This window comes from Scardinius erythrophthalmus, assembly GCF_964197995.2.
Source record: "Scardinius erythrophthalmus genome assembly, chromosome: 4".
NCBI classification, from domain to species: Eukaryota; Metazoa; Chordata; class Actinopteri; order Cypriniformes; family Leuciscidae; genus Scardinius; species Scardinius erythrophthalmus.
In genome coordinates this window covers 57,734,297-57,747,626 of record NC_138224.1, presented here as the reverse complement: position 1 = coordinate 57,747,626, position 13,330 = coordinate 57,734,297, and the positions used below count along the sequence as shown (strand labels likewise).

The window sequence follows — 13,330 nt, the reverse complement described above, 5'->3', positions numbered from 1 at the left end:
CTGGGCAGCGATGAGGGCTCTGTGCTGGGCAGCGATGAGGGCTCTGTGCTGGGCAGGACCAGCTGTGAGGAGGGCATTGAGCTGGACTGGACCAGCTGTGAGGAGGGCGTTGAGCTGGACAGGACCAGCTGTGAAGAGGGCGTTGAGCTGAATGGGACCAACAGTGAAGGCTCTGTGCAGGGCAGGACCAGCAGTGAAGGCTTGGTGCTGGGCAGGACCAGCGGCGAAGAGGGCTCAGTGCTGGACTGGACCAGCGGCGAAGAAGGCTCTGTGCTGGACGGGACCAGCGGCGAAGAGGGCTCTGTGCTGGACGGGACCAGCGGCGAAGAGGGCTCTGTGCTGGACGGGACCAGCGGCGAAGAGGGCTCTGTGCTGGACGGGACCAGCGGCGAAGAGGGCTCTGTGCTGGACGGGACCAGCGGCGAAGAGGGCTCTGTGCTGGACGGGACCAGCGGCGAAGAGGGCTCTGTGCTGGACGGGACCAGCGGCGAAGAGGGCTCTGTGCTGGACGGGACCAGCGGCGAAGAGGGCTCTGTGCTGGACGGGACCAGCGGCGAGGGCTCTGTGCTGGACGGGACCAGCGATGAGGGCTTTGAGCTGGACGGGACCAGCGATGAGGGCTTTGAGCTGGACGGGACCAGCGATGAGGGCTTTGAGCTGGACGGGACCAGCGATGAGGGCTTTGAGCTGGACGGGACCAGCGATGAGGGCTTTGAGCTGGACGGGACCAGCGATGAGGGCTTTGAGCTGGACGGGACCAGCGATGATGAGGGCTTTGAGCTGGACGGGACCAGCGATGATGAGGGCTTTGAGCTGGACGGAACCAGCGATGAGGGCTTTGAGCTGGACGGGACCAGCGATGAGGGCTTTGAAAACTCTGGCTCTGGCTCGGGGAGAACGACGCTCACAGGCTCTGGCGGGCAGGCGACTGGCCCTGGCGGGCAGGCGACCGGCTCTGGCTCTGGCGGGCAGGCGACCGGCTCTGGCTCTGGCGGGCTGGCGACTGGCTCGGGCTCTGGCGGGCTGGCGACCGGCTCGGGCTCTGGCGGGCAGGCGACCGGCTCGGGCTCTGGCGGGCAGGCGACCGGCTCGGGCGGGCAGGCGACCGGCTCGGGCTCTGGCGGGCAGGCGACCGGCTCGGGCTCTGGCTCTGGCGGGCAGGCGACGCTGTCAGTCACAGGCGCGGCGGGCATGACGCTCATAGACTCAGGGGCGGCGGGCACGACGCCTACTGCCTTGGTCTCGGCAGCTCTGGCGTGAAGTGCGGGCTCGGCTGGACTGGCGTGAAGTGCAGGCTCGGCTGGACTGGCGTCAAATGCAGGCTCGCTAGTGCTGGTGACTGAATTCCGGATGATGATGGGTGGCGTGGTGAAGATGGCTGGAGATGGTGGTTGAGTGGCGATGTCCTCAACATCACCTACGGTGAACCTTGAGCCACTCAACCTCAACACATGATCTAGATACTGGGCAAATGAGCCTGGGATTGCCTCCGCTGGAGCTTGCTGGTACAGATGGTTATCCAGTCCGCCCCAAAATACTGTTTTTAGGACATCATCTGTCCAGCTTACCCCAACAGAAAGCTCCAGAAAGCCGGCGACATATTCCTCGATTGAGCAGCCATCTTGAAAACAATGAATCAGACGATCAGCTGGGGTTAGGGTGAAGTGAGCAACTTCCATGCTTCGTGTGGGTCTGGTCTTCTGTCAGGGTTTTACAGAGGATGCAGACAAGATGGTAAGGTTAATAGTTTATTTTCAGGGAGTGTGGAGATGCAGACAGATGGTGAGTAACAGAAACACAGAATAACAGTGGATGCTTAGCTGGTTGGTAATGTCCTTGTCTTTCTTTCTCTTTGCAGATGATGTCGGGCTGAAGGCAGAACAGGATGGCAGGCAGGATGGATTGGAGAGGATGAAATGACAGGTAGGAATCCAGGTAAGTGTTCGGAAGTCTGTGGGTCATGTTAAGGTGAACATCGACGAGACCAGACAAGGAGTGAAGGGAGAGTGTTGAATATAAAGGGTGGTTAATGAGGGAGTGCAGGTGATGATGATTGGTGATTGGGTGAGTGAGTGCAGGTGTGCGCCATGGAGGATTCTGGGGAATGAAGTGCACACACAGATGAAGGCTGAAGAACGTGACCGTGACATATATATATATATATATATATATATATATATATATATATATATATATTATTGTTCAAAAGTTTGGGGTCAGTAAGATTTTTAATGTTTTTAGGAGAAGTCTCTTCTGCTCACCAAGGCTGCATTTATTGATTAAAAATACAAACAAAAACAGTAATATTGTGAAATATTATTCCAATTTAAAACAGCTGTTTTCAATTTTTAAATATTTTACATAGTAATTCATTTCTGTGATCAAAGTTGAGTTTTCAGCATCATTACTCCACTTTTCAGTGTCACATGATCCTTCAGAAATCATACTAATATGATGATTGATGCTCAATAAATATTCATTATTATTTTCAATGTTGAAAACAGTTGTGTACAGATTTTTTTTTTTTTCAAAATGCTTTGATGAATGTAAAGTTCAAAAGAACAGCATATATTTCAAATATATATATTTTTAACATTATAAATGTCTTTACTGTAACTGTTGATCAGTTTAACTCATCCTTCATAAATAAAAGTACTGATTTATTTTATTTATTTCCCCAAAAAATAAAATTTTAATTATTACTAACCCAAAACTTTTGAGCGGTAGTGTTTAACGTTACAAAAGCTTTAGATTTCAGATAAATGCTGTTCTTTTGAACTTTCTATTCATCAAAGACTGTACACAACTGTTTTCGACATTTAAAATAATAATGAATGTTTCTTGAGTATCAATCATCATATTAGAATAATTTCTGAAGGATCATGTGACAGTGACGACTGGAGTAATGATGCTGAAAACTCAGCTTTGATCACAGGAATAAATAACAGTTTAAAATATATTAAAATAGAAAGCAGCTGTTTTAAATTGGAATAATATTTTACAATATTACTGTTTTTGTTTGTATTTTTAATCAAATAAATGCAGCCTTGGTGAGCAGAAGAAACTTCTCTGTTATGTGCGCGCCACAGACTGCACGCACGTCCGCTTAGAGTTCCGCCTTTTGCCTTCCGTCAATATTACGTTATTAGAAAAATATTTTTTTAGAGAATCGATTTTTTGACATTTGTGAATCGATTCAGAATCGTCCACGTCCGCATCGCGATGCATCTAAGAATAAATTTTTTCTCCCACCCCTAGATTTCATACAACAGGTTAATAAACAGTTACAATTAAGTCACTTACATTTTAGATGCAATGTTGACTGTTTTTGTTCTGTTTCAGCAGCGAAAATAGTTAAACAAAGATCACGGCAGAACCATCACGCATCACGTGTTTTCTCATAACTGAACGATTCAGCATTTTTAACGAATCGGTTGACTCAAAGATTGAATGATCAATCCATAAACATCTGTCTTAATCATGATCGACTCATTCGAACGAATCGTTTGAACGAATGAATCAATGACTCGCTTATTAAGATGGATGCCTGGCGACACCTAATGGCGGTTTAGTGTTGTTTAAAAGCATCATTCTTTCCCACATGTGTGTGATTTGTGTGTGCAACATTATCATTATTTTTCTTACACTATTATATTAGCGATTTAAAAGCACCCACTCGTGTCACACGTCGATTAACCGGTGGGAAAATATCCTCAGACACATACCTAATACATGTATATTTAAATACAATATTGGCCTACCTGGTAAAAAGTTTTATATACTATTTTGATGTCCTTTTGGACACAAGAGGGCAGTATAGCCCTATGTTTGCTTTTTTGTTGAACCAAATAGCACTAAATAGCCTGTTTTAACTTTTTCATTCTTCTTGAATTGCAAAAACAGAATAAAATGGGTTTAGTTGTGATATTTGTATACTTTTATATAGAAATAAATGGTATATAATTACATTTTTAGAAGATTTTTAGTGTTTCCTTTTTGGACATTATTTAATCCCTCGCCATAGCAAAACCGTTTGAGATATTTATTATCCATTCACAATTTAGCATATTTAATGTAGTTTCATCATGTTGAAAAAGTTTGGTACGAATAAAATAAATAGTTTAAGAGGAGTGGCTAAAAATTCAGAGGCTGATTTTGCAAAAAAATCCACATTCAGACCAAAATATCTGACTTCCTGATGGCCAGAGCTATTGAATGTAAATTAGAAAGTTGTCCGGCTTGATGAGAACAATATACAAACTATTTTTTCTTTACTGTAGTTAAAACTAACCCCCCCACTTTTGTCAAAAGCATGTTGAAAGTGACACACTTCCTGCTGCCAGTTGGTGGCGCTATAACTTTGACTCACAATAGCTACATCCATCTGATCGGCCTCTTACCACGAACACACTGCTGAAGTTTCATCAAGATCAGTTAATGTATGCAGAAGTTATTCCACTTCCGTGTTTCTCTTTTCTCGCCATAAATTCGATTCCTCGCCACAGCCAAACCGTTCGAGATATCAAAAATCCGTCCGCAATTTAGCATCCTCAATGTCTTGACTACATCCACACCGAGTTTGAAGGGGGCACGGTGAATTTTCTAGGAGGAGTATTTCACATTCCACAGCAAGCGTTTTCCAAACAACCCATAATAGCCGACTTCCTGTTGGGCTGGCGTAAAACTTGACCGGGGTAAAGTTGTTCGGCCCGATGAGATCTATATGTGTACCGAGTTTCATATTAATTCATGCGAGCGTGTTTGATATATGGATCAAGTTTTAGAACCCCGTTCAAGGGGGCGCTGTTGAGCCCCCCAGCCACGCCCGGGTCCCAGCTTCAGCCCGGCCCTGATGGCCGTGGGTTCTGACCTGTGTGCAAAGTTTCAAGAGTTTTTGAGCACGTTAAGGACCCCAAAAGCCCCTGAAACCTTGATTAACAATATAAAAGCAATAGTCAAATCCCCCCCTCCCCTCACACACACACAGACACAGAGAGGGAGAGAAAATTCTTCAGAAAATCCACATTCAAACCAAAATATCTCTCTTCCTGTTGGTCAGAGATGGTTCATGTAAATTAGAAAGTTGTCCGTCTTGATGAGAACAATACACATACCAAGTTTTGTTGCTGTTGATAAAACTAACACCCCCACTTATGACTAAAGGTGGCGCTACTGAGCCCCTCACCACGCCCGTTTCTGAAACTTTGCACATGTCTACTGGATAATAAATGTGATGTGTCTGTCGAGTTTCATGCAATTTCAAGTATGTTAAGAGTCTCAAAAGCATAAAAAAAGAATATTAAAGTTTGATGCGTTGCCACGGCAACAGTATCTAAGATATCAATAATCCTTTCACAGGTTTACATCTGCCGTGTGTCTACATTGTACACATAAAGTTTGAAGCAAATCTGGTAAAAATAAGACAGTGATTTCAAAGCATTTTAATAGTGATGTACTTCCTGCTGCCTGTTGGTGGCGCTATAACTTTGACTCACAATAGTCACATCTGTGCGATCGGCCTCTTACAACGAACACACTGCTGAAGTTTCATCAAGATCAGTTAATGTATGCAGAAGTTATAACACACTTCCTGTTTCATTTTTTCGCCATAAATTCGTTTCCTCGCCACGGCCAAACCGTTCGAGATATCAAAAATCCGTCCGCAATTTAGCATCCTCAATGTCTTGACTTCATGCACACCGAGTTTGGAGGCGAATCGATGAATTCCCTAGGAGGAGTACATTAAATTCCACAGCATGCGTTTCCAAACAACCCTAAATAGCCGACTTCCTGTTGGGCTGGCGTAAAACTTAGAGCACGAAAGTTGTTCGGCCCGATGAGTTCTATATGTGTACCGAGTTTCATATTATTACATGCAAGCGTGTCTGATTTATGGACAAGTGTTCGGATCCCGTTCCAGGGGGCGCTGTCGAGCCCCCCTGCCACGCCCGGGTACCAGCTTCAGTCCGGCCCTGATGGCCGCGGGTTCTGACCTGTGTGCAAAATTTCAAGAGTTTTCGAGCATGTTAAGGGCCCCAAAAGTGGCCGAAAGGTTGACAAAATAATAATAATAATAATAATAATAATAATAATAATCCTACCGAAAACAATAGGGCCTTCGCCCTTTCAGGGCTTGGGCCCTAATTAAAGTTGCTGAAATAAGACCACAAAACTCATAATAAATATGCATGAATAAGACTTTTGACTAATGGATGTTCTTCCTTCGAGTTCTGGCTTCAAAATTATGTGAAAATAGTCTTGCTTTATCGTTCAAATAAAACAATACATTGATTTAAATTGATGTAAAACAGGTTTTGCTTGGAAAGCCAATATGCGAGTGGGCGTGAACGAGGAGTGGTTTACACCTTGGAATGTCCAATGTCCCACCCACTCTGCATAATGACTCTGCATAATTAGCCATTCATTCAGGTGTGACTCTGACTGACTGAGCCACAATGCAAGGACAAAATGTGGATCTTATGTGCTGAAGGGCTGCTGTGCCTTGGTGAAACGGTGTTTGTACGTGAAGAGCTCTTTTCCAAAACGCCATAAACCTAAAAAGCTGCCTCAAAGAACCAGCAAAAGTAATGATTATGTAAAATATTGCAATAAGACATTTTAATTGTTTATTAATTTCTGTGTCGGCTGCAAAGATGAAGTTTATGATAGGCTATTCTATTGACTCGCGATCTTTGCAGTAGGCTAGTGAACGCACCGGAGAAATGCACATTTATTAGGCTACATAGTTTTATTTTTATTTTTATGCATTAAATCCAGAAATTGGTAATGAAAAAAATATTAAAACTAAGATACAATTAATACAAAATGAAATTCGTTTTAAAGAAAGGCTTTGTGCTTTCTGTTTTGAGGTCTCTGTGAAAGTTTGAAAATCTTTTAGTGCGCTTTCAGAGCGCTCGCGTCCATAATGGAGAACTGTCACGTAATATTGTTTTTTCCTCATAAATGCAAACACGAAAAATAAAAGACAAAAGACTTTTTTAAAAAGACAAACCATCAATTTTTGAAAAAAAAAAAGAAAAAAGATGGATTTAGCGTTTTGGGGAAAAAATTGAGGGATTTATAGCGTTTTGAAAAGAACATTTTTTACTTTGAATTTATCATCAACAATATTGTTGTTTGATTTAATAATCACTGTTGCAAGAGGTGCCTAGTTCCGTTTTTTTTTTATTTGTATTTTTTTGTAAGTGCACAAAGTAGGGGCTAACTCAGATTCTGTTTAGTTAGCTACTTTATTTTTTTTTTTTTTTTTTTTTCTATAGCCTACAATAATAAGTCAAATGCAGCAAGTCAAAAGACCAACTGGACCTTCTTTGCCAGTTTGCACACATTTCTTTGAAGGATGGCAAAAATATCGTCTGAATATCGATATCGAGATATTGGAAAAAAATATCGAGATATTCATTTTTGTCAATATCTCCCACCCCTATTGCTAAAACATCATCATTCATTCACACACGCGATTTAAATTTAAACTGTCTTTTTGCGAGCTGTGGTAAACAGCGCGCATCTCTGCCGTTCATTCATCAAAAACAGAAACCCGATTCACGTGAGAAGAAAAAAACTTACAGTATTCATCAGCTCGCTCCTCGATATACCCGCACTTCTGAGGTACTTTTTTCATTATTGTTATTCCTCACAGCGCTGCGAGACGGTGTAAACAAGTAATGATCTGAATAAACTTGTGTTTTCTCGAGCTGATATGTGGGCGTTCACAGGTTTGCGTGGATTGCCTCATTCATTTGCGTTTGAATAGCGCGCTCTCCGTAGGCGGAGTCACATTACATTTGAATTAGCTCTAATGAGGTCGACTGGAATCGCTCTCTTTTAATGCAGATTTCACAAGATGAGAATATTTGTTTTTTATATAAATTACTTCATTTAAAAGAAGTGAATTCAAGCTTCATGCCTGTCTGTCTGTATGCCTGTTTGACTGAGTATTCGCTGAGTTATTGTTCATTTTCGGACGCGTTTCAGAATGGTCTACACTGGCAGAGAAAAGGCAGAACTCGCATCATGTTTATTTTTCTTTATTTGGCGAAAAGCACAACACTTTGTTTTTATTGTGAGTGTACACAAAAATAATACACACTTAACAGGATAGATTGATGTACAACACAAGCATATAAGATAAAAATTAATATTTTTATTTTATTATTTTTCTGCACTCATACGGAAAAAAATGAGGCTATCGCGCCGGCGCGATAGCCGACCTCAGGGGGTTAACTTTGACCCTAAGAACCAATAATTGGAGGGTCTGCTCTGCCGGAAATATCTCGAAAAAAAATTGTGGCCATTTTAGTGTATGCACCCTTTATTTTTTATCAGAAAAATGTGAAAAATTATTTTTTTCCTCAAATCCTCAGTGGGTTTGGTAGGCTGTCAATAAATGCATTCCAGATACAAAGAACACATTTGCTGACAACATCCACTGAAAAAATAACTCTTAAAACACATTTCTACATGATTTTGCATCAATTTAATGCAAAAAATTAGGCGTTTTCTCACTTTTTTCCAATATTTTCATCTTTACTTCATTGGCAATCAACTATTCCCCCAAGTTATGACATCAGTCAATATGACATTCTTTTCACCAAACAGTATACTCATTCCACAGAAAACATCATTAAAATCCAACCAAAATCAATTTTCAATTTTCATCAGAATTCACTAATAGTTGATCAGCAGGCTAAGAACCTCAATAGAATTGTAGGCTACTCTCAAAATTCCGAAAGACATGTAGTCCATGAGCCAGGGGGGTTGATCGGTATCATCGGGGGGAAAAATGCTATCATTGTTATTTGGCAAGGTATACACCCCTAGTATTAGAAAAATCACGATAGCAGTGCAGGGGTGGTAGCGAAGTCACTTTTTTCAGCTCATGAAGTTACTAACCCCCTAAGATAAATTCCGTTTTTGAAATCTGGTGTATATCTGGTTTAGGCTCATGCTAGGGATATTGTCAATATTCTATAATATGGTGCTTGGTATCGCTGGAAAGGGGACCTTTTAGGCTTTCATTTAAGCCCAGTACTGAATCTGTCTGACAAACACAGAGGTCACATGACTTCTTTAAACCAGAAATAACACACTTTTTTTTTTTATCAAAATAGAATAGAGCCAATAGAATGGACTAGTCCAGGGCCAAATGTTGTAATAAAAACACTTGTAATTGGTGTAACAAAATGTTTCTATCATGTATTTTGATATTCACCCACTTTCAGTTAGAATGTCAGAAAGTAGCTCATGCACGGAATATTGATGGATTTTGACAGTCTGACGAGGTTTTGTCAGTTTTGTGAAAAGATTGTTGGTTCAGTTGACTGGTTATAACAACACTACCAACTATACCATCTTCAATCAACTTCCATTGAGTTCCAGGGGTATTAAAAGTAAGTACAAAATACTTTTTCTCTTGTGCTTGTGAATTGGTGGGGAATAGTAGCAGTAGCTAATGTAAGCTTGGTGTTTTTCACACTTAGTATACTTCTTTTAAACTTAAAATAAGAAAGTATACTTTCAGTCTACATTTTATGTACTTCTCAGAAATATACTTAAAATTACACTTCAGTGTACTTGATTTATACTGAGAGAAAAGTCCAGGGCCCGCATTCATAAAGATTCTAAGAATCCTCTCCGAAAACTCTTAATTTAGCTTAAAGGAGAACTCCGGTCAATTTTAACATTGAGCTCATTTTTTTCTAAATTTGGAGTGCTGTCAATACAGAGAACAACGACAAAAATTGGTGTTGCCTACACCATGTTATCCTCTTTTTAAAATTTGCACCCTGTTGACTTCAATAGGGCAAGTTTTAAACCTGCTTTTAGCCTCTTAACATCCTTGATGTGTCATTACAAGTGCACAGCCATGTGAGCGCTGGCTGAATTATTATCATTTTTATCCATATCTTTCACATCTACTGCAGTCAGATTGACCCGCGTTCACTCTGAAGGAATCACTCACATGGCTGGGCACTTGTAATGACACATCAAGGATGTTAAGAGGCTAAAAGCAGGTTTAAAACTTGCCCCATTGAAGTCAACAGGGTGCAAATTTTAAAAAGAAGGAAAAAAAGAGTGATTTTAAGTATAGGGTCTATTCTAAGCCTTCACTTTGAAATTACATGTGACTGTGTACATTACACACTGCTGCACTGTTGCATTTTCCCAGTTGCCAAATATCGTAATGTAGTGATTACTTTCATTTCTGGCGCTATTGCATTTCTGCGCTGTGTCGGAGATGTTAGCGCGTCTCTAAGATCAGTCACAAACATGATCCCTACATGATCTAATCTATAGCGTCTTATTAACTCACTGTCATCCATTGTCTGCAACAGATTTCTTCTCCTCCTTCTTTCTGCCATGTTCTCCTCTGCTGAAGAAACTCTTCAGCCTCTTAAAAGTCCTCGTCCGTGCTCCTAACAATTTTGACCTTAAGACCTCTTTTACAATAATCTTCATAACCTTTAAGCTGATGAAAATTCATCTGCAAATTTGATGGACTGACTGCCTTAGATACAGCCGTTCTAATGACGAAAAATACAACATTCACTGGACAAAAACTTCCCAACTTCATTTGAGCATGATTTTGGTAAAGTTTATAGTGACACAAGCAAGTAATATGATCATATATACAGCCACAATATCACATTTGACAATTGTTTTTTTAAAGTGATTTTTTCCCCCATTTTATTTCAAAGTAGCGGTGATCATGCGGTGTGAAGGGCCCCAATTTGATTTTGCCTATGTCACAATATTAAGTAAATCGGCCATGTTTATATAATTACATCACAACCTTCAAAATTCATACTAAGCCATATCCAATTGTCTCAAACATTTATTGCTAGAATTGATTAGAATTGGTTGTGATAGATTCAGATCTTACATTTAACAATCAAAGCGGTCACCAAAACATTCTATCATTTAAAAAACATATCTAGAATCAAAGGCTTGATGTCTAAAAAAGACCAAGAGAAGCTCATCCATGCTTTTATCTCTAGTAGGGTTAACTACTGTAATGGCCTATTAACTGGACTCCCGAAAAAGACTGTAAAACAGCTGCAGCCTTTTCAGAATGCTGCTGCTAGAATGTTAACCAGGACTAAGATAACAGAGCACATTACTCCAGTTCTTAAAACTTTGCATTTGCTTCCAGTCAGTTACAGAATAGATTTCAAAGTGGTGCTTTTAGTTTATAAATCGCTGAATGGTTTAGGACCTGAGTATATTTCTGATATATGTTTGAAGAATATAAACCGAACAGGGCTCTTAGATCTATGAACACAGGTCAGCTAGTTGAGCCCAGAGTCCGAACTAAACATGGAGAAGCTGCGTTTAGCACTTATGCTCTACACAACTGGAATAAACTACCAGAAGATCTTAGACGTGCCCCAAACGTATCAATTTTTAATTTAGGTTAAAAACATTTATTTTTTCACATGCTTATGACTGAGAACTTATACTTAATCACACTGTTCAACCTTACAGCTTCCTATGTTTTTTTTTTATATGTATTCTTTTGTATCTTGTATTATTATAAATGTTATTATTTATTTTTTGTAAAGCACATTGAATTGTGTCAATGTATGAATTGTGCTATATAAATAAATTTGCTTGCTTGCTTTCTAGAATTGAGAAAGAGATTGCTAGCCTACTCGTGAGTAACATTGTTTCATAAAATCGCCATTTGGCATGTGGTGTAAATTTTGAACCCTGGCTGAGATGTTCATGGTGAGATGTACACAGCCACTAGATGGTGCTACTAGCCTTCAGTGCTATCGGAAGCAAACCAAGCATGAAATGGATGTATTTGAAAAAGCAACATTTTAAAGTTTTAGTATTTTAATCTTCATACAGTCCACTACTGTCCCTCCACCACCAACAATATTTTTCTCAGACTTATGCCATCCACATGGGTCATACTTCTCAACTCTGAAAATATGGACATCTGTATAAATATGGAAACAATCCCATTCCTGTAATTGTTTTTTTTGTCTCTTGTTCTTGCATTCTGTGACAAAATCATTTATTGTGATAGCATTTCATTAATTATTTTACAAACATTTACCTCAGTATCTTCAGCTGACAGTTTGGACTCTTCAGTCCATCAGAAAGAAGCTTCACTCCAGAATCCTGCAGGTCATTGTTACTCAGGTCCAGCTCTCTCAGGGCGGTGTTTGAGGATTGTAGAGCTGATGATAAACTCTCACAACACTGAGCAGTGAGATTACATGTGGGAAATCTGAAGAAAAACACAATGTAATTGCATACATAATAAATTTTAGCTGTGGGATATTTAACTAGATGTACCGCAGGGCGGTACAAAATATGACCGCCGCTCAGGCCTGCACTGGCTTTCCACAAAAATAAATGACGTGGAGCAATTTGGCTGTATTGCGTGTTTATGTATATAAGTTGTATATTTTAAAAGACTGTCTGGAGTATTCCTGTGGATCATGGATAATTTAGAGTTTTGTAATTATTTGCCATTACTATTTAAGTTTTATATCAAAAGTCATTAGTTTAGACACTTAACATCCATAATGTGAAAACGTCACATCCATAACAGTGGTTTTCCCTACATAATGTATTACAAAAATGAGTTTCAAAAACACACTTATTGTGTTCAAGCAAGTCTTTTTCATGCTACATCGGCAGTTTGTTTAATAATTCACAGAGTCGATTGAATTTTAACAACAAGTGTGTGTTTGTGTGTGTGTGTCTGTGCATGTGGATTTGTTTGTGTGTGTATGGGTGTGTGTCTGTGCGTGTGGATGTCAGTGTGTGTGCATGCTTGCGTTTGTTTGTATTCCTGCATGTGTGTGTGTGACAGTATCATCCTAAACCAGCAACCCTTCGCTCAACACCACCATCTACAGGCCGATGAGTGTACAGTCACTAAATGTGCACATAAATGAATTTATTTTATACCCCCCCCATGGATGAAATTCTACGAAACTTAGCATACCCCCAGAGGATGTCAAGTTAATCATACACATGAAATATGGTGCAGTTCTGAACATCTCAACTGAAGATATGGGCGATTAAAGCAGAATAATATTGCATTTTCATTTTTTATGGGAGGGGCGCAAATCACAAATGAGTGATTATGGGCTAGGTTGATTTGGGCCCTTAAGAGCAACATACCATAAAAATTTCTTCATCCTCGGTGCCACGGTTCAGGTAGTTATTTAGGAAAAACTGCATTTTTTGGGTTTGGGGGGGCCCAGTGCGGGGGGGGAGTGGCCCCCGGGGACCAAACGAAATTTTTCCGTAAAAGTCTAGTGGGGCTACATGCCCACCAAATTTCATG

The 13,330-nt window shown here is 40.4% G+C and overlaps 1 protein-coding gene across 1 annotated transcript in view; it reads right to left on the bottom strand.

The window, feature by feature from the left end:
- The window catches only part of LOC308689358 (protein NLRC3-like), a gene marked incomplete at both ends in the record, with an annotated part of 41,560 nt that overhangs the window by 11,493 nt on the left and 16,737 nt on the right, over positions 1 to 13,330 (bottom strand). The window contains one exon of the mRNA XM_081363006.1: positions 12,086 to 12,259. Coding sequence (XP_081219132.1) covers positions 12,086 to 12,259 — 174 coding nt within the window. The remainder of the gene's footprint in view (positions 1 to 12,085; positions 12,260 to 13,330) is intronic.